This window comes from Miniopterus schreibersii (assembly GCF_964146895.1).
Source record: "Miniopterus schreibersii genome assembly, chromosome: 16".
Classification (NCBI taxonomy): domain Eukaryota; kingdom Metazoa; phylum Chordata; class Mammalia; order Chiroptera; family Miniopteridae; genus Miniopterus; species Miniopterus schreibersii.
In genome coordinates, this window is record NC_138116.1 from 6990024 (window position 1) to 7012238 (window position 22215).

The 22215-nt window shown below is 36.0% G+C and overlaps 2 protein-coding genes and 1 pseudogene across 4 annotated transcripts in view; all 3 read left to right on the plus strand.

Moving 5' to 3' along the window:
- Positions 1-2385, plus strand: part of ABCA5 (ATP binding cassette subfamily A member 5) — a 53385-nt gene extending 51000 nt beyond the window's left edge. Inside the window, exons 38-39 of the mRNA XM_081115852.1 lie at positions 711-766; positions 1275-2385. Coding sequence (XP_080971978.1) covers positions 711-766; positions 1275-1382 — 164 coding nt within the window. The 3' untranslated portion in view covers positions 1383-2385. The remainder of the gene's footprint in view (positions 1-710; positions 767-1274) is intronic.
- Positions 2386-9350: 6965 nt separating this feature from the next.
- Positions 9351-22215, plus strand: part of LOC308546675 (ATP-binding cassette sub-family A member 6-like) — a 50133-nt gene continuing 37268 nt past the window's right edge. Inside the window, exons 1-5 of one of the 2 annotated variants that reach the window (XM_081115856.1) lie at positions 9351-9425; positions 17751-17998; positions 19109-19210; positions 20527-20731; positions 21948-22112. In XM_081115856.1, coding sequence (XP_080971982.1) covers positions 19115-19210; positions 20527-20731; positions 21948-22112 — 466 coding nt within the window. In that variant the 5' untranslated portion in view covers positions 9351-9425; positions 17751-17998; positions 19109-19114. The remainder of the gene's footprint in view (positions 9426-17750; positions 17999-19108; positions 19211-20526; positions 20732-21947; positions 22113-22215) is intronic. The other variant, XM_081115857.1, reaches the window with a different exon arrangement.
- On the plus strand, positions 11199-11868 carry LOC308568615 (SKA complex subunit 1 pseudogene; annotated as a pseudogene). The gene has a single exon. The product of its transcript is annotated as an SKA complex subunit 1 pseudogene (transcript).

Here is a 22215-nt window from a genome sequence, read left to right on the forward strand (position 1 = left end):
TTTAGGAGAGGAGAGGAAAATTCATGGTGCAGGAGGGTGGACATTCCTGAAAATTGTAACGAAGCTTAATTCCACCTTGGCTTTTTAAAAATAAGGGGTAGGGAGGATGCAGATCTGCTGGTGGCAGAAGAAGGAGGGTAGTAAGCTGCTGGATGGGACAGGTATTCAGATGCCGGTTACTTCATGGTGCTTCAGCTATGAAGCAACCCCTGTTTCCTGGTGACTTCTTTATGATTAAAGAGAACACCAGGACTACTTTGGGATAACTGAAAAGAATGAATAGAAAACCAGAAAACTTGGTGTTAGATTGCAGAAAGACCTGAAATAAATATAAAAGGTATGTGGACATGAACAATGTCCAGAATCTAGTTTGAGGAGCAAGAACAGGCTGCATTGGAGTTGAGGAGTGGGAAATAGAGAGCAGAGATCAAAAGGAAGGAAGAAAGAGGAAGAAAAGGGAAAGAGGAGATGCTTGGAAATGGCAAAAACAGGGAAGTAATATTTGTATGTTGTGCTTCTGCCATGGGGAGTTGTGGGCGTGGGGAAAAGCAGAGCAAGATAGGGAAATAGCTGTGTGGGTAGCTTCAAGTTTAAATTAGTTGATTACAGAGATTTTGTTTCTTTAAAGATAGGCAGCCACTTGGTAGTTACTGTCATTTTTATTCTTTAAAATATTAATAAGTAAAATAATTGTTTTCATATTTTAATAGCTAAACATACTTTCGCCATTGAAGAATATAGCTTTTCTCAAGCTACATTGGAACAGGTACTTTAAAGTTAAATTTTTAAAAATTCTTTTATAGAAGAAAGTGTACCTAATTGTTCAGGGTTATATTGGAAAGGGAAGTAGTTTATGAATCAGAGACAAATTGTTATATAATATTTCTAAACTTTGTATGATTTTAAACAACTCTAGGTTCTCCATCTTCTTATTTTGAATAGCTCAATGTTTAGTAAAGTAAGTGGGTCAGGATGATGGTATTTCATATTAGCATATCAAACTACATTGCTTAAATGTTTATAAATTATTTTTTATGACAGTATTACATAAATATATTAATAAAAATATAGCTAATTCATTAATCCTCCAAAATATTCATCTTTGTATGTGATTAATGGAGATTATTCTGTTTAAATATATTAATAATAATAAATCTCTTGATACTTGAATTGTTAATGTAATTAGATTTAACCTGATAGTTTCTGATTTAGTTAAAACACCTTTGGGTTAGTGAGATACAGGATACTGTGCTCCTCTGTTTCCTTTTGTTTAGGTGTTTGTTGAACTCACTAAGGAGCAAGAAGAAGAAGAAAATACATGTGGAACTTTAAACAGCTCTCTGTGGTGGGAAAGAACGCAGGAAGACAGAGTAGTGTTCTGAATTCATGTCACTCAATCTGCTTACTGAATTTATTTCTTTTTCACTTTATTTTAACAAAAGTATATTATTTGAATGGTAACTGAAGAACCGTGAAAGCACTTGGAATTTTCCTAAGTTTCTTAATTGAAAGGCTGTGGTTGTATGTTTTTATTTTCTTCAAATAAAACTTAAGTATAATTAATTGAAACTGCATGTTTATATCTGAGGTGTATTGAACTATAGTCTATATGTGAAATTGAATATTGACTTTGTTACCTTTCAAAAACAGTGCTTCTAAATTTATGATAGATAGTGACAGAATAATTTTATTTCAAACAATTTGTTTTTCAGTTTATATCATCTTGTTACATAAATGTGTCCCAAACTAAATAAAAAACTAATACATAAATAGTACATAGAAAAGAGACATAAATCAAAAGCTTCTTGCTTCTCCTTATTTAATTTCTAAAAGAAACTTTAAGTGAAAGTTAACATCCTGAAAAGCTAAACAGTCTCATTACAGATAGAAGTTTGTGAGAAGTGACATCCACTAGGTGGCACTCATCAAACATAACAAATTAAGTGAGACCTTGTTCTCTTAGGTTATTTTAGACATAGCTAACTTAGGTATTTGAAATTACATTTCTTTTGCTTACAGTAAAATTCATACATACCAAGAAGCCAGAATTTCACTCTGTCAGAGTTGAAGGTTATGGTTAATGTAATCTCAGAAAGTACAGTTGACTCTTGAACAACATGGTGGTTAGCGGTGCCAACCTCTTCCCACCTCTCACCCACACACAATTGAAAATTTATGTATAACTTTTGACTCCTTAAAAACTTAATAGCCTACTATTGACTGAAAGTATTACTGATAACATTAACAGTCATTTAATACATATTTTATATGTTATATATATATCATATACTGTATTCTTACACTAAATTAAGCTAGAGAAAAAATAATATTAAGAAAATCATAAGGAAGAGAAACTATATTTATAGTACTACATGTATTTATTGGAAAAAAAAAATCTGCATCTAAGCAGACCTGCACAGTTCAAACCCATGTTGTTCAAGAGTCAGCTATGCTTCTTTGTAGAACCCATGTTTGGACTGTAGGTAAAATATAGTATAAATAATACTAGTTCACATTATATTTCAGCTAGATGAATGAAAATATTAACTTTGCCAAAGCAAATATATTGGGAATGTGATAACGGCAACAACAGAAGAATTTAGTACTGAATTACTTTAAATAGCCAAACCCTTTAATGAAATTAACTATTTAAAATAGACAAAATATAAAGAGCTTTTAGCTCTACTGTGTCATAAGAGACATCTGTGATTTTAGTGTCTAAGTACAAGACTGACCTTTCCCTCTATGGCTTTGGTAGCTGCTGCCTACAGCCCTCAAGATACCCACTTTACCAGCTATCTCAGAGGTCTTCTGACTAATCTAATGAGCTGTCATGCAGCTTCTGCTTGGATTTTACAACCCACAGCTAAGTTATCTCTCCTTGTAAGATTTAGTTGGCACTTGTTTTCAATCTTTTATTATTAAGGGACAGTCATTTGCCTCATGATACCAAGCTTTTGGATTCTTCATCTGAGAATCTCTTAGGCCTTTTAGTACCAAACTTAAGTACTGCATGATGAATACAATTCCAGACACATTTGAAAGAGAATCTTTACTTTTGTAGATAAATTAATAAACAGCACATTGCATTTACTAAAAACAAGTCATTGCTAAATGGTGTCATAAATTTAAAGAGCTATTTTTTAGTGTCCAATATTCATGTAAATACCCAGGGGCTTCTCTTTTGGGATGTGTTTTTGTAGCTATGCATTACCTTGAACACATAAACTCAGTGTAAAGAATAAAACTATAGTTTACTAGGACAGTGACTGAAAAGGCAGTTTTTTCGAACCTGACCATACTGAGAAAGATGTATTACATTAAAGTAGAGCATGACTAATACAGGACACTACCTGCTTTTGCACATTGCTTTGGTCACCTTCACTTTACATCTGTGAATATGTGATCAATGGAAAGTAAAAATTTTTTCCTGCAAAGTGAAAGTTGAGATTATGCTGACTAGTCCTAATCATGTTCTGTTCTATGTTCAGGTTTTTTTTCACTATTATTGTGTTCTTATAAGCATTTTTTTAAAAAATATATCTTTATTGATTTCAGAGAGAGGAAGGGAGAGGGAGAGAGAGAGAGAAACATCAATGATGAGAGAGTCATTGATCGTTGCCTCCTGCAGGCCCCCACCAGGAATCGAGCCCACAACCCAGGCATGTGCCCTGACCGGGAATCGAACTGCAATCTCCTGGATCCTAGGTCGATGCTCAACTGCTGAACCACACCCGGCTGGGCGTGTTCTTGTAAGCATTTAAAAAGATATTTGAATTAATGTTTTTACTTTTTACGTAAAGTGAATAGTTTGATCATGATAAAATTATTTGTAGGACTGTTCTGTTCCCTTTCTCACAGTAATAAAATTTTTCCTATTCAGAAGGATAATTTAACTAATGCTTAGGAAAGCAAGGGTAAGTAGGATGGGAAGAAAAGGAGGCAGAAAGTAAAATAGGAAGTTTATGTTTATTTACAGTGTACTGTTCCTTTTATTGAATATAGGTCACTTTATTTAAAAATATCCTAAAATACAGATCTCAAGACGTTTTTTCTATGCATGTGTTAGGCAAAGTTGGACAAAACTCATCACCTAGGTTATATTTTCTATCCACGGTTAAATTTTAAAAGTGGAGTAAAGACTGGACTTTACTGAGTGACTGTGGTTACTGACTAGTAAGGCCAAGCTCTGTCCACAGCACTCAGGAACCAAGCAGTTGGTAACCATTGAAAACATGACTGAGTGTACTTGACACTCTGTGGGCTCTTTTTTTTTTTTAAGTTCTTAGTAAAAGGCTGATAGGTTTTCTTTAAAAACTTTTTTTTCTTTACATTGACACAAACTACCTTAAACCAGTATTTTGATTTTAATCATTAAAATATTTTTAGAATTATTTAATTCAGCAGACTTATTAGTAACTATGTTTCAAGCAGTGGGTTCTTTGGATGGGAACGACTATCAATCTTGGCTCTGTAAGATCTTATAATCTAATGGAGGATAGATCCTTATTTAACTAACTGTCATATAATAAGACAAACACTTTGCTAGTGGTACTGACACTTTTACTGGAGCACAATTAACTCTACTTAGGGTAATTGGTCATTGTTTTTACTGTTCTGTTGGTCACACAGTATTTCATTTTGATTGCACTCTGAATTTGATGAAATACCTTACTCTATTTTTTGTAATGCATAAATAGGCATTAATTATTTAAAAAATAGAGATGCCTATCTTTAATGTATTTTTAATATTGCTAACATTGATTTTTTAATTTTCTTTTCTGAAAGAACATATAACATAAAATGAAAGAATTTATTCTTGGGTGGACAATTTTTATATCAGCTATTCTTATAAGGTAAAAGTTTACTTATTTTTTATTCGTAATGTGTTATATGTAAGTAATTATCAATGCTTCCCTTTAAGAAAAAAAAATGATTATATTATTAGTAATAAACTTTAAGAAATGAAAATTTAAGACAACCTTTATTTTGTATACCGAAATGAATTCTTTGTTATTTAGTATTGAGAAATGAAAGTGAGTAGCTCCTATTAAAATAAAGACAAAAACCTGGCCCTGTAATTGTTAGTAATTTTGTTTTCAAGTACAGAGTAAATATGTTTATTATATTTAACATATTAAATTATTTCCAAATATTTAATATTATTTACATACTTATCAATTTTCTTAGGATTTTTGAATAAATTTGATTCTGTCAAACACTTAGGCCGTAACTGTGTATGGTATCAGGTGGGTACTAGATTTATCGGGCTGATTACTTTGTGAGGTATATAAATGTCTAATCACTATGTTGTACACCTGAAACTAATGTAATGTATGTCAACTGCAATTGAAAAATAAAAATTTTAAAAAGATTTTAAATTTAATGAACAACTTCTTCCCAAGCATCTAAGCAACCCTTGAAAATCTCCTCAATCACCTCTTAAATTAAACAAATCAACTTTTTAATAATTTCAACCATCTTCAAAATAGACAACATATAGAAAAACTACATGTTAGAAGGTTTGCTGCCACACTTGCATTAATACAGGATACCCCAAAAGTATTAGTACAATAATCGGAAGTGGGTTTTTTTGTTGTTGTTGTTGTTTACTATTTCTACATATATCCCTTTCCTAAGGTTACACATTTACCAATAAAAGGTCCATTTTGGGTCACAAAAGTTTACACTTTGGTAACTTGAGATAAGAAATGAGTGCTGGCTAGGTTGTTCAGTTAGTGATGGGAATCGATCAAAGTCTATCTGTGACGTAACTAAGAGCTAATATAGCCCAAAACCCGGATCTACCTTTAAAGAGTAAGCTGCAACTGTTCAGGTAGGTGGCCCTTCTTTTACATTTGAGCTTTGACCTTTTGAGCTTTCAGCTGGGACTTAACTAAGTTTCAGATTTTTACAACCCAGTATTTTTCTTTTCACTTAAGTTTTATTGCTATGCTTCATCTAAATTTATGATAGGATTTTCCAAGTTCTGTTGTGTTTCCCTTTTTGTTTTGTAATTCTTACATGTTTCATTAACCATAATATACGGTCATTTTACTAACAAAATGATATCATTATTGTTTTGTATCACCTTGTCTAATTCTTATTTATTAATACAATGGGTTTATTACATAGTTGTAAGAAAAGGTACTGAATGCTGATTGTCTTGTTTATTGGCTAGTAATTTTTTTGGCCAAATTGTACTATTGATGTTATTATGTAGTTGATATTTGTTTTCTGTTGACTACATTCCAACACACATCAACAGCATGTGAAATCAACTTTGTGATTGAATGAGGTCAAAATTATTCTTGGTCAAGCTTTACACATTGATAAACCCTAAATTCTAATGTCATTATATATTTTAATTTTTCAAGATACTATCTTTTTGCTTTAATTTTTTTAATGAATAGGGTAGCACATGACCATAGTTCAGAACTTTAAAATGAAAAGTAAGTTATTTTGCTCTTCTGACTGCCCAAGAAAAGTACACATCTTCCTAGAAAGTAAAAAATGGAAGTTCTAGGCTTCATATATATGCAAATACAGTTTTTATTTGGCTGGTTAAAGAAAGTATGCATGCTTTAAAATCTACCTTCCCCAAATTAAGGCACTAGATGGTCCTTGAGAACTATCCATGATAGTGTCCAAAATCTTTTAAGGTGTAAACAAAGATTGTGTGTTGTTTATGTACTCACAAATATTTTATTGCATGAATTGTTATCAGTTATTATCTCTGTGACCCCACCTTCTGGTAGTATCGGATGGGATCAGGTTTAAGGATGTGGGGGAAAGATCAGGAACCAGTTTTGGATTTACATTTGAGAAACTCATTAGACATTTATGTGGAGATGGCCAGTAGGCAAGGAGATAAACATCTGAAGCAGTGTTAATTTTGGAGCCCACTCTTAAGCTAAGAGTCAGGTGAGTATTGAGCAGTAGTGAAATAGATAAAATCAACTAAGGTTCAGTGTCCTTAAGGCAAGGCTGCCACCCAGAGTAAGGACATTCTGAGAACGTATTTGAGACCCCGTGGACCCAAATGTTGGCTACAGAGGAACTGAAAAGGCAGTTGTAAAGGGCACAGGGCCACACCGCTGAGAAAGAGGGAGACAGCTTTGAAAGGGGGGCCATTCCTTGGAGACTTGATAATGTAGAGAAATAAAACCTAACCTATGGAGAGTTCTACAGAAACAATTTATCATCATGGAGTCAGAAGACCAAAATCTGACATGGTCCCGTTTGCTAATGGAGCTGTACTTCAGTTTACCAATAGAAGGCTGCTTTAGTCTAGAAACTGAGTTAGCCACTCCAAGCCCTCCACATCCTCTACCTCCAGTTCATAGAATGGCCCAGTGTTCCTGGCTCTAGTGGAGGCTTTGATGAATTAACTATATTCCCTTTAGAGAACGAAGAACTTACGTTTTCAAGAGTAGATTAAGAACAGCTTCTGTCACAACATTCAACAGCTTCCATTATGAAACCGGAAAGGTAGGCGTTCATGTTGTCTGTCACTACCAGAACCAGAAAGTAGAGACAAGGATTGAGTCTTCACGGGCACTTTATTCGGATGGCCGGTGATCTGAGAAGGCAGCCGGTTATGTACCTTAAAAAGCCCATCTTACATTTCATCTCAAGCTAACCTTGTTTATAAGAAGTGTAGGTAAAGGGCTTGGAATTCAGGAAAAAGTAGGTAAGGGGTTTGGGATTCAGGGGAAATGTTAATCAGATAAAAGCTATAATCAGGTGATTTTCTGAGCATCCCTTCATCAACTGACAGGTGATTCTTTATCTGTGTCGTAAAAGTGACCCAATTAAACAGTTTTGTCATATTAGGGGAGGGAAAATCCAACATGATACGGAAGCAAATTCTCTTAAACTATAAATGCAAAAATCAGATATTGTGTTTGGAGGAGGTCGTCAAGAGAATGTGGCTGCTGGTTGACCCCCGAGCTGAACAGGCAATTGGGGACTCCTCACCTGTGGCCTGTCCTTGGAATGTACATTCTGCCCACCATTCCCACAGTGAGAGCAGTTTTCAAGGACGCAGCCTTGAAAGAGCTTGAAGGTCAGTGTGGATTCAAGACAGCCACAGGAGTCTTCGTGACCAGAGACTGAACGTCCCATAGAGTAGTCGACCAGTGAGAGAGACAGCTGCTGCTGCTACGCTTATCAGTACAGAGAGCCTTACTTCTCCCAATCAAGTGGCTGTTGCACTCTCTGCTTGGTAAGTCTTTTCTCAGCCTACTTCTTTTGCTTGCTTAGAGCTTTTGTTTGCTTTTAGCTTTAACTTCCCCCATGGTCTCCGTTGTCCCTCCTGCCTCATTGCCTCTCTCTGTGCACATTGTTGGATCCACTGTATTTTCCTGTTCAGTTTCCAGAGAGCCAAAGCTTGTGACTGTCTTTGTATCAATTTGAACCCAGCTTTTTACAGTCAACAGCACATAGGATGAATGTGCTATGCTCTTGTTCCCATGATACAAATTGTGGTCCGCCTTACATTAAGAACAGCCTGGGCCCTCATCCCTCAGGGGAGACATTTCCCAAGAAGCAGCTAAGAAGCTGGTGAGTGCCAGGCTTGTCATATTTAATAAAACCCACGTAGACTCATATAAACTCCGTTTAACCCACAGAGTTCATGCCTTTTAACACAGATGCTCCTCCCATTGCCAACACATGAAATTCTGGATAAAATATAACGTAACCACTTTAATGCCACCAGAGCAGTAAGCTTTAGCTTGTGTTGTATTGCTGTGCAGCATGATATTGAACCTGGATATAAATCCCAAAGACTGAGACTGGGATTTATGTGCCTATGTTTGGATCAGAGAAGGAGTCTAAAGTTGATGGGAAGTGATGACTAACCATGACTGCTGCATAAAGACGGCATCTAACAAAGGCTTCCCATGCACGGACTGGGGACACGCACAGTACCCACTACTTGGAGAAGCTATATTGGATGCTGGATTTGAGAAAGAAAAGTCTGAGCCATACTCATGTGGTAGGGGCTAGAATTTATACTAATTTAATGTGGTTCAGGAATCCAAACTGAAAAAGTCAGCCTCTGTTGTCAAATAGATAAAAGGTCACAATTGTTGGCGAGGATGTGGAGGAAAAGGGAACTCCTGTGCACTGTTGAAGGGAATGCAAATTGGTACATATTGGAAAAGAGTATGGAGGGTTCTCAAAAAATTAAAAATAGAACTATCATATGTTCCAGCAATTCAATTACAAAGTATACAACCAAAGGAAATGAAACAGGGTAGTGAAAGGAACATGCACTCCCATGTTCATTGCAACATCATTCATAAGAGCTAAGATGTGAAAACAACCTAAGTGTCCTTTGGCAGATGAACAGATAAAGAAGATACAGCAACTGGCACAGAAGCCACCCTGACAGCAGAGTCAGAAGCAGCAGCGAGACGGTAGGTTTGGTGGAGGCAGAGGGCACAGGCAATTGGCTGATTTATGAATCTTTGCAACATGCAGTGTTTGAGGCAGAGCAGTGCAAACTCCTGATGGGATGACTATAGACCCACATGCCATGGAAGATCTGGCAAATTAGGTAAAACAGACTAGCAGTCACCAATAAAATGAGTGGGTATTCATTGCCCAGAAATTCTCAGTGTCTCAATCCATTTGATTTTTTTTTAACTATGGTAAAATATAACCTAAACTTTGCTTGAAATAAACTAGGCATGAATATTGTATTAATATGGACACTCATGAAATACCTAGAATAGGCAAATTCATGGAGATAGTAGCTTAGAGGTTGCTAGGGCAAGGAGAAGATAGGGTAAATGGGAAGTTACTACTCAGCGCTTACAAAGTTTCCTGTAATGAAACAGTTTTGGTACTAGATAGTGATGATGGTTGTGTAATACTGTGAATGTCATTAATGTCACTGAATTGTACACTTCAAAATGCTTAAAATGGCTAATGCAACCCATTTAACTTTTGAAAATACAATTTTAAATAATTCTGACATAATGTTCTCTGTAAAAAAATCATACAATGTATACAGGTCTAAAATATGCAAGAATTATCTTTCTTAGCTACTGCATTTTCCATCATATACACACATAAGATAATATTGAATCTACTGTTTTGTAATTGTCTCATTTAACAACATAGTATGAGCATCAGACCTTCCTGGTTTATTATATGCCTGTGTCATTTTTTTGTCATGTCTATGTATTATTTCAATGTTTGGGTGTACCAAACAATTTTAGTTGAAAATCAATTGAAAGATATATAGGTTCTTTCTAAATTTCCCTATTGTATACAATGCTGCAACCAAGAATTTTCCATGTAGATCTTGGGCGTTTATCTACTTATTCACTTGGAAAAGGTTCCTAGATTGTATGGTTTAGAGGCTCTGTGTGTCTGAGCTTCCAACAGAAGTATCACGGAGGAGTGTTTCCAGTACACGCCATCCTGTTCCTTGACTTATGATAGGTGACACCTCTCTTTCCCAAGAAAGGAAGGAATTAGAAACTGTTAGCAGTGATGAGGAGTGCAGTGCCATTACCATAATGCCTCCACTCTTATCTACTGAAATGAAAAACACACACACAAAAGCCCAAAAACGACATCAGAAATGGAGCTGAGAAAGACCTCAGACTCTCATAACCTCCAAATAGCTTTGCTAGCAACGCAAACAATCATTTACCAAAAAGGAAGATTCCACCTTTCTGAGAGCAACGTGACCTGTGGAAAGTGACGTGGCATCTGAAAACATCTATGTTCTCCCTGCTCTGTTGGGGGCATCCTGCAAGCGTGATCAGGCTAAAGGAAAGCTTGTTCTATCACTGAACAAATGGGAGAGGTTAGGCCGAGACAAAGAAAATGCTCAGCTAAATGCTCATTCTATCAGGTACTGCCGTATTGTTGTATTCTCGGCCCCCCCCCACCCCCCTTAGAGACAGCTTGAGGATCATGTGGATGAACGAAAAAGTACAAGGAAAGACTTTGGATGCTCAGGGAAAGCCACTCTCCTGGCTGTGGTAGCAATTTAAGTAAAGAGGGCCTTTGTTTCTGAGGAATCTTGGATTTTCTCATCTTGCAGAGAGAAAGGGAGAGAAAGGCAAAGAGGGGTTAGCTTACCCTCCCTCCACACACCAAATAAAGAAAAAAAAGGAAAAGAAAAATGAATATCATTGGCTTTTGCTCCTGAACTGGTGTGAGAAGCATAAAGAATGGCCTCCTCAGATCTGGAACAATATGCTCTCATATTGATGAAAAGATTGGTAATGTTAAAAAAACTATCATTAAGAAATTGTGGCCAAGAACCTACCTTAAAAACTCTATTAAATAAAATAGATGAGGTCATTTTAATCAATGAACTTCTTAAATTGGAATTGGAAATTCAGTGTCAAGAGCAAACTGACAACTTACTCAAGGAACTCTATGAACCTCTGGAAAAGGATAAAGATTTGGAACATCTCAAAGAAAACAGTCCTCCCATTTGCCTCAAGTAATGGTGACCTAGAGCTTTATTAAGAGGTGGGATCTTGACCCTGAAGATCCAGTCAAATGTGAGGGACCCTTGCAGACAAGTATTTAAGAAATGCCATTTGTAACCTCTGATGAGTTCAGTGGTCTTCCTGTATAGAAGAAATCTCAACCTATTGCCAAATTAATGATGTTATTAATCAACAAAGCAGTAGTTAGTAAACATAAGAACTTAAATCAACCAAAAAGTCTACAAGTTCTGTGGCCAGGAATCTCTGTCACAGATTTATTGATGATGAAATAGAGGACACCAAATGTCATTATTGTATAGTAGAAGCTGATATTAAAAAGTTCACAGTGTTGAAAGTTGATAAGAGCTTTCATGTGATACTGAATATTTTACAACACTGCTAGAGGCTATCAGAGATCTGAGGGGGAGAACTTACCCATTAGGTACAATAATGTATGGCTCTTGTGACCTTTTGAATCACCAACAGTAAGATTTAGGTTAGAGGCTACACCTAGAATTTCCATATATATAGATATATAACTTCTTTAGCTTTTTCATTTTCTTATTTCTTATAAAAATAAAAGTTTTTGATAAAGCATATGCACTGTAAAATTTACTTCAACAAATATTTAACCACCATATGTACCTACCATATGTACCTCCGTGATGCAAATAAAAACATGTTCATGTCCAGTTTTAGTGTTTAGTGGACAATGCTTCAGATGCTAGTACAGTGAGGACATGTGTACTAATGGATGAAAAAGCTCAAAAAGATAGATAAGGGCCATGATACCCAAACCCTTTGGAATTGAAAAACATTGGTGTCTAAACTCCATCAATCGCATTTCAGTCCACAGACAAACTTCTTGGATTTGGAGGTTATCCATGTGATTTTTCTGCTTTCCCATAAGCTATTAGGGGAGAGACTTCCTGTAATTATTCAGTATAAACCAGCCTGTAACTTCAACCTATAATGAAAGTGCAATAAAAGTATGCTGGGATGAAAGGGGTAACCTGTGAGCAGGTTGGTAGTGGTCATAGAAAGTGGGCAGTTGGATTCTAAGAACTTAACCATGTTTCCTGTCCTCAGGTGAGAGACTGGACCATCTATATCTTTGCTATTAGCATGGCAGATGTATTCCGTAGCAGAGAGAAAAAAAGTCTCACCAGCATCTGGGGCCTGGTTAACCCCATCACTGTGATGATCACACAGTGCATTATGGACTCCGGGGGGAAAAAATTGACCTAAATCAGTTGCCAAAAACCAACCACCATTCCGGACATTGTAGACCCTCTATACTATGGGCCATTAATGAAAAATACCATTGGCCAGATGAGAATTACACTACAGAGAGACTGAACCTAAGTAGAATAATCAGCAAAGTTCTCTAGAGAGAAAAAAACAAAACATAATTCTAGAAACAGAATTTTAAAAATACTATTTAAAATTCTGTAGTAGTCACATTTGGAAATGTTTATTGAGCTCACAACAATTCCCCCTTTACTGGGGACAGCTTTATCTCCTTTTCGAAGGTTCATGGGAGCCGGCCTTTAGCAGTTGCACCTACATCATGTGACTTCAAACTGGAGATAAATCTTTGTTAGCTCTAATCTTTGAGCTGGAGCAGTACCAATCCCAGATGGATTGTTCGAGCTCTGCCCCAGAGTGAGTAGCTACCGAGATGCTGGCAGCGGGCATAGCTCCATGAAGAGGTCTACAAACTCTTGGTTAGTGCTGAGATTTTTGTTCTAGGGTAATGCTGATATAATGCTGATAGTTGTTCCTAGTCCCTCTGGCCACACGTGGATGCCTGTAAATGTTTGTCATGGAGTGCATAAGCAAAATATTGATGCTTGTAAGAGAAAAAAAAGCTGAAGGAGAATAGATGTCTAAAATTACTGCTGCAGCTAAAATTCCAGAAAATTCATGGTTTGCTCTAATTTGCTGCCAAACTGCTAAGTTCTGGTTTACTTGGAAAGTTTCTTTATTTAGAAACTGAATCATGACCACATAATTTGTTTAACCTCCACAAAGCCTTGATATCATCTTTGATAGCCAAGCCCAAAGTTCTGCTACCTCTCTGGACGCAACAAGTTAGCTCTCTGCCATGATCTTGAAAGCATCATTTCGGAGCCAGTGGAGCACATGAAGTTGTCAAGAAAGAAAAGTCATCTATCCTCTCCACTTAGGAGTCCTCACCTTTCAGGGGAGAGGCTTAGCTCAGCCAATAGTCACTCTGTCATATGCACCATCAATGCTTGACCCTCTCACCTTTCATCATAATCACCTGGCAAAAATCCCAGTCTTGGTTAAACCTGTGGTAGGGAGATGAACATTGGTGAGAGATACACAAGAACAAAATGGCTTGTCTCACATTACATGAATGATCACTGCCTTCAAGTGAAGCCTTAGTTCTGCCTGCCAAGTCCACTACATCCCCCTAATCTATTCACTCTTTCACTGACTTGGATGACTAATTAATTTGATCTCATCTTATTGCTTCTTGAACTCTAACATCTCTTTCTCCTCACTCTCAGCAGAAGACCTTGCTTCCCACTTGAGCATGAAAATGGAAACAATTGGATGAGAATGTTTTCATAAGCTTTCACAACCTCAGCAACCAGCCAGGTTTCACTGTACCCACACACTTGGACTTTCTTCTTAGTAAATGTGAACCACATTCTTGTGTAAGACCAGCACCCACACCTGTGCATCTGATCCCACCATCATTCCTTCTCCCTCATTCAAGAACATACTCTGTCAAATGTTCCCCCATCAACTTGCATCATCTTTGAGATTATAGCCGATAAGGGCTGGCTTGTAAGTAACATGGGAGGATTTCTAGTGACAAAGAGATAAAAAAAAGTAATTCAGATATCTTTGGGCCCTCACCACAAACTCCGGAGAAAACAATGACAGAACGTATGTGAAACCCCTAACATTCTCGAGTCCCATACCAACTCTGTCTCTGATCTTAATCAATGCTCTACAAAATCATAGGAACCCTTAAGACTCCATCAGCACAGACTGAAAAATGTATGCGTTGATGAGAAGTTCTTCTTTTTCCACAAAAGTGTTGCTTACAGTCAATGAATATTTAGTTTTGGCAACAAATTCTTCTGACATGCAACTCTGAGTTCAGTTTACTTTTAGATAATTGTTTTATTTTTAATGTGAAATACATTCTTTAGTATTCATTCAGCCTGGCTTTGTAAGAGATATATTCTCTCTGAAGATATCTATCTTTCATGTACATTTAGCTGGGTATAAAATTTGAAGTTAAGAGTTCATTTTCTCTCAGCACTTTGAGAACATTATTACATTGTTTTATGATGTCTTTTGGCTGTTGATCCTTAGTTGGTAATCTGTCTACTATTTTATTGTTTTTTAATATTTCCCTGTCTTCTCTCCTTTCTCTCTCTCTCATGTTTTGAAAGCCTACTGTAAAATAGTTGTTGGATTTTTATTTGTTTTTCTAACCTGAGGGCTCATGTCTTCAGTTCTTGAAAATTCTTATATATTTTATCTTTGAACATTCTTCTCACTTATTCTCTTTATTTTCCTCATTTAAAAATGCCTATTAGACATGTTTGGACACCTTCATTCTGTCTTTCATGTCCTTTAACCTCTCAAATATTTTTCCATTTTGTTCTCTGCATTAAATTTTATACGATTTCTTCAGATGTATTTTGGTTTATTGATTTTCTCTTCAACTGTGTCTAATCTGCTATAAAATTTATCCATTAGGTTTTTAAATTCTAATGGGTTATTTTCCTATTAGTCTTTCTTTTTGTTATCTCCTGTTTTTATTTACTCATATTACTTTTTTAATACTTTATATATTTTATAGTCTTTGTCTATATTATTTGTCTAAATTTATTATTACTTAGTTCTTGAGGTGGGTAATAGTCCCATTATATTTTGGTCTGCTAATTTTCTTTCATAGTTGACTTTTGATTGTGAGCTTAGCTGCTAGGAGGAATATATATAGGAATGGATGGATGGATAGATGATGGATGGATAGATGATAGATAGATGATAGATGATGATAGATAGATAGATAGATGATAGATAGATAGATAGATAGATAGACAGATGATAGATAGATAGATAGATAGATAGATAGATAGATAGATAGATAAATAATCTTTGTGCTTTGTATTCTTGACATATTTCTCTGTGGGGCTCCAGGATAATAGTAGTGAGAAGAGAAAGTGGAGAAAGAGGAAGAGGAGTGTTATGACAGTAAGTAATGTTTTTTGTGTGGGTGGGTGCTTTTTTTTTTTTTAACGCTTAACAATTTTTCAGGCATTGTTCTATGAACTTTCTTTATAGTAATAAATTTAACCCTCCAAATAACCATACACATATACAGTTATTATCTCCATTTTTATGGATGGAAAACTGAGGAGGAAAATTTAAGTAGATGGTGCAAGGTCACACAGCTATGGCAGAGCCAGTATTCGAACCAAAGTTTGGCTCCAGATACATACACTAACTGCTGAGATATTGTTCTTAAACACGTTACTATGCAGAGGGAATAAATTCAGATCCTGGTCTGTGTCCTGTATCTGAGATGTGCTACATATGCTTGGGTTTTTCATTTTCTATGGAGGATATATTGTTTTTACCCAGAGACTGGCAAATAATATATCCTTACTTCTTTTCATCGGGGTAGTAGGTGAAGTTTTTCTAGTTTCTATTTCTAACACTGAATAGTTCTGGATTCATACAGAGATAGGAAGTCCAGCTTCAGGACCTGTCAAGCACCAAGTTCAGGTCACAGAGGTATGAAAACACCTCTTTGGACTGCTGGATTCCTGACATGCTACTCACAGTTCTGGCTTTAATTTCCTGTCTCATTTTTAACACCTGGGGATGTGTTTTTCTTTCTTTTTGTTTCTTTTGTTGATTCTTATTTTCTTCCCTTTATCTTTTTCTTCTTTTCTTTTAAAGTTTGGCTATGTACCTGAACATCTCTTTGAGATATATTTTACCCACCATTTGGATGTGCTTCTAGCTGGAGGTTAGACGCGTCTCTAACAAATTTTGGTCAGATTAATGGGGAAATCTTCAGATTTAATCACGGGAAATGACCCCCAAAATAAAAATAAATCAGAGTAAATAAGTCAAGAAAGAGGAAGAAAGAATACACACACACACACACAAAATCAATGATAAAAAGTGAACCTAGTAAAATATTTAAATAATTATTGATATCATAGTTGTAAATTTTAATGCAATTGTAAGAAAGGCAGAGTGGGAAAATGATTTTTAAAATAGATTACATAGGGTCTAAAACAACAACAAAATGAATTAAAACTTGAAATGTACTTCAGGTGATTTAAAACAAACTTAGCATTTTTGTTTGCGCCTTTGACCTGTTACTGATACAAAATTTTAACCGTGTTTATGACCTCCTACTCTCCCCCCATGAACAAGAACTTTAGAACATTTTTATTACCTTTGTTTTCACCATGTTTAAATGTAAAAGGCATGTAATATTTCACTGTTGACTATTTTTAAAAATAGAACTAATAACCAATGAGATAAATGTATATACATAATGCCATCATTTTAAATTTTAAAGAAATTATCCCCCTTTTCTCCAGAACATCTCTCAGTTTTATGATTATTAACATCTGTGGATCGGGAGCCATGTCAAATATTTGAGATTTCCCAATTCGTGGACTTTGGTTTCCTGTTTTGCCATTTACTTTGGCGGGTCAAGAAAAGTTTGCAACCCTTTACAGGGAGAGATATACTATGCAAAAGAAGCTGAATAAATTTCAAGTTTTTTGCCTGGTTGTCATGCATAAAAATTGACCCAAATCTTTTTATGCTTATATGTTACTTAGTCCTTAGCAATCCACTTTTATTCAGTTGCCTTATGAAATTCTGCATCCACTGTACACAGAGTGGGAAAAAGGAATTTATTATCTCCATTTGTCCAATTTAGATGTTTTCCCCCAAGGCAGATTATGGATTACTTAACTTTATTGGGCAAAAAAAAAATTCAGCTTCAGCAGTAGTCAAATATATCATAGGCAGTTGTATTTAGGCATTAGGAGTGGAAAAAAAAAAAAAAAAAGCTAAAGATTTCCCGTACAAATTTAACTACTTTGTTTAGTTATTGTTTTTACTTACTGTTTTTCCCCCCATCTTTGTCCATCGTTCTGGGACGGCTAGCTGCATTTTCCTTATTTACCATTGTCCCCCTTATCCCTGGGGCTGAAAGGACATGTGCACAAACGCCGGGTTTGTTTTATTCTCAACCAACCACAGGACGGTCATTTCCCTGCAGAATAACTGGCTTGAGGAAGAAAAGACAGAAAACAAAACAAGTACATCATGTGCAGCGTGGCCTGACGACACCCCTTTTCAGAAGCTGGCCTGGGTTAAGAACTCTTGAGAGTAGGCACCAGTTTAAGGGATAAATGAAGTGGCAGTAAAGAAATTTCAATCGCTGCCTTAGGCGAAAAAAGAACTGCTTTGAAAGTGTTTCCCGAGTACTTCCTCTGATTCTTCTGACAGTAAGTAAAGCTCTGTTTTGTTGTGCTTTGCCAAATACGTGGGTGAACACTGCTAAAATCAATCTATTTTTCAGATGTTTCTAAATACTAATGTGTTTTATGCTGAAGACCTAATGGCAACATTTTTCTATTTTTTCCAACCAAATGTATAGATGCGAGAATAGAATATAAGAAAACAGTAAAATTTGTTTCTATGCTAGTGGAGGGAGAATTGTCTGAATGTTTTAATATGCAAATCTAAAAGAATTTAATTTTGAAGTTTCAAAAACTGAAAAAAAATTTTTCTTTGTTGGTTTACTTGCAAACATTTGGGCAAAATTACTTTCCCATGCAATTTTTTCCCCTCCCTCCATCCCTCCCTCCCTCCCTCCTTCCCTCCCTCCTTCCCTCCCTTCCTTCCTTCCTTCCTTCAAAATCTTACTTTGTAGTTTGTTCCCTCAGTTATTCAGGGACTTCTGAATTCAGAAAATTGAGATAAATCATGTTCTTTTTCCTGTGTATCAAAATCAAGTTTCAAGTAGTTTGGGTCTGGATTATTATTCCACAACCTAACTCTTTTGATAGAAGTTGTTCAAGTCAATCTGGAAGGTAAATACCACAAGGAAATATTCCATCAGGGTTACATCTAATGGACACCATTCATTATTCAAATGAATATAAGTAATCAGAAGTGTGATGTTAATTTGATAATTCTGGGATTTCTATTTAAATGCAAAGAATAAAAAAGTATTAATCACGTAAGATACAATTTAGATATGCTACTCACACAGTTGAATTTCTGTAATGAAAGGTCAAAAATAAACCTTACAAGTATCTTCCAGGTTCTGAAATCTAATATCTTTTCCATTGTAATAGTTTGTTATTGTAAAATTGTGATAATAATCACTTCACCTCTGCATCGTTACCCACTAAGTAGCTTACAGTGAGTATATTTGATGTAAAATTTTACAGTCATGAGTTATTGAAATATTTTAAATCCTTTTTTTTTCAGTTCTTAAAGGTAGGAAATATCCCCCCCTCCCCCAAATACGATCAAGATTTTTCGTACTACACCTGTTTCTCGTGTATGCGCCTCCATGTTTACTTTATCTTTGTTCCTTTAATGAACAGGCTAACATGCACAGCAAACAGAAAAGTGTCTATCAACAGACTCAAGCACTTCTGTGCAAAAATCTTCTTAAGAAATGGAGGGTGAAAAGAGAGAGCTTCTTGGTATGTTTGAAAGTTTTCCTCTTTCTGCAGTTGACTTCATTGTATTTCGTTGCCTGATGATTCTCCTATTTTATATTTTAAGTAACAGACTGGATTTATTGATTTCAAGGTTGTCTCTAGTTGTACTTGTTGAATTGCGAGACTCACAGCAGTCCTGAAAAAACAATGTAAAACTGTAAAGACAAAGTATTTACTCATTTATTTAAAAAAAATGAGATTAAGTGAAAATTTTAATTATATGATAAACTGTAACAACTATTAAAGCTGCTATAATTTGTATGTAATACATTTAGAATCAAGAAAGAATAAAAATAATGCCTAGCAGAAATCAAAGAATTTTAATGTTAGGGATTTATGTTCAAGGCCATGAATGATCTACACAAAGATTATTTCCAAGAATGAGAACCAAGTAACACCACTGATTGTCAGTTTGAATTAAGTAGGTGAGCTATCTACAGGCAACAGCCCCAAGTCACAGTGACTTCACCAAGCAAAGGTGTACTTTTCACTCTCTTCACAGCTTAAATAAGGTTGGCAGTAAAAGTGGAGCAGGTTGGGTAGATGAAGGAATCTTCTCCACACAGTTATTCAGGGACCCTGACGTCTTCATCTAGGGATCCTGCCCTCTCCTTGGGCCTCAGAGACCTTCCCTGGATCCTGTGTATCCAGTCAGAAGATTAGGAGTAGAGGAACCTAGACAGGGAGAATGTGGAAGGTTGTGTTTCATGAGCCAGGCCTAGAATTGGTCTGTATCACATTTCTGCCCACATTCCATTGGCCAGAACTCAATCACTTGGTCCCACTTAATTTCAGAGGCTGGGAATATCATTTCAGAGGCTGGGAATATCATCTAGCCTTTTTCCAAGCAGGAAAAGATTACTGATATTGGTGAAGCACCAGATGGTCCCTCCTCCTCAGTTCCTTTTTCATTTTCTTTGATTTTCAACACAAGGAAATGACAACTGATAAGAATATTGCTACTGGCCACCATGAACTTTATCTGGGATCATCTGTGCCTCATAGAGTTTAGAATCAGGTGCCCACACATACAGACCCTGTCATGCTGTTAGTTTATGGGATGGCCTCTACATTGGTTCATGATTTAATGAAAAGGTATAGTTCTAATATTGGAAAATGATATCTGTGGCAGCTATCTCAGTATGTGTCTTTCATCGGGTTCCTTTTGTTCTGGAGGAGAGCAAACAGGAGCCAACACGATGGAAAAATTGGAATTTGTCTTTAGTTCTTTGGTGTCAAGTGAGCTCTTTATGGGAATATAATCTGCATTTGTTCTTTTCCCCCCTTCTGTGTTATAGGAATGGGCGTTCCCAATACTTCTAGGACTGTTTATGGGCTTATTTTCCTATGTAACGTACAATAGCCAGTTTCCTGAAATGCCTCCTCAGGACCTGGGAAGGGTAGATAAATTTAATAACTCGAATATAGTTGTTGTGTATACACCGATCTCTAATATAACCATGCAGATCATGAATAAAACGGCATTTGCTCCCTTTTTGAAAGGTACGTGTACTAATGACAAAAGAATCACTGATATTGTTTTATTTTTTGGTAAAATGTGTATATGTTTAACTTAAAGTTACAGTGACCCATTATGTTAATTATTTAGGTATTAAAGTAGCATATAAGTCTAGTTAGTTTTTTCCTTTCTCTAACAACAATTAACCGATTAAACCCTTTTCGATGGGGGTTGAATTTAGGGAGGCCTGCATTTCTCTTGGAATTTAACTAAAACAATAGATTTATAATTCCAGGTTTGCAGAATAGTGTCTAGGAAGAATATGCCATTTGTGGATGTGGGTGTTTTTAACACAGGAATGCAATGATTAAGATGTATAACTCAGGGAAAATAAACACCTAAATAAAAGAAAGTAGGTCATGGTTATTAGACAATCATTTCAAAACATTGATAAGTAAGCATGGATAATCTAAAGATAATTCGTGCTTGGTGTAATTTGTAAACAGCTTTAAAGGCCTTCATTCTAAATGAGATCACTATATAACTGAGATAACCACAGTGTGTAATTTCCCTCATGGGTGAGCTAGGTACCATCTGGCTACCTGCTTTTTAACCCTCAAATTTTAACAGGTAAAAATTGCTCAAAGTCAGATACAGAGTCACTTTGTGCTCTTGGTTCCTACATAAGGCAAAGATCATAGGATATTTCTTTGCTTCAGTAACCCTGGTTTCTTAGGCATACCAATTATCCTTTCTTATGCATACTTCTCCTGGCATAATCTTTTAGGTACCTAAAACTTGCCTTGAGGCTTATCATTATTAAGAGAAAACACTTAGTTCTCATGCATGTCTCCTGATTCTAGAATCTAAAACATCAAAATAAAAATGTTCCCCTTGCTTTTTGGGGTGTTTTATTTAAATGTGGAAAAGATTTTATCTTAATTCTAATGAAAAATATAGGATAAGCCCTGCCGGACATGGCTCAGCAATTGATCATCGACCTAGGATCCAGGAGATCAAGGTTTGATTCCCGGTCAGGGCACATGCCTGGGTTGCGGGCTCAATCCCTAGTCGGGGGTGTGCAGGAGGCAGCCGATCAATGACTCTCATCATTGATGTTTCTATTTCTCTCTCTCTCTCTCCCTTCCTTTCTGAAATCAATAAAAATATATTTTAAAAATAGATATATAGCATGACACAGTTGGATATCACATTCTGTTTCAGTGAAATTCTAACAGTCTTTTACTTTGTCATTCACAGGAACAAAAGTCATTGGAGTACCAAATCAAAAGGCCATGGACAAAATACTTGTGGATTACATCATTGTACAGGCAGTGGGAATCGTCTTTAATGACGCTTTCTTTTATAAATTAAAATTTCTTCAGGGATTTGACGTTCCATTTTTGACAGAACATCATCTTTCAGGTGATTTTTCATAGATAGTATCCTTATGGCGCTTTTCATGTTTTTAACATAAGGAACAGGTTGAGATGGTCAACAGAGATGCTTTCAATGGCGCATGAGAACA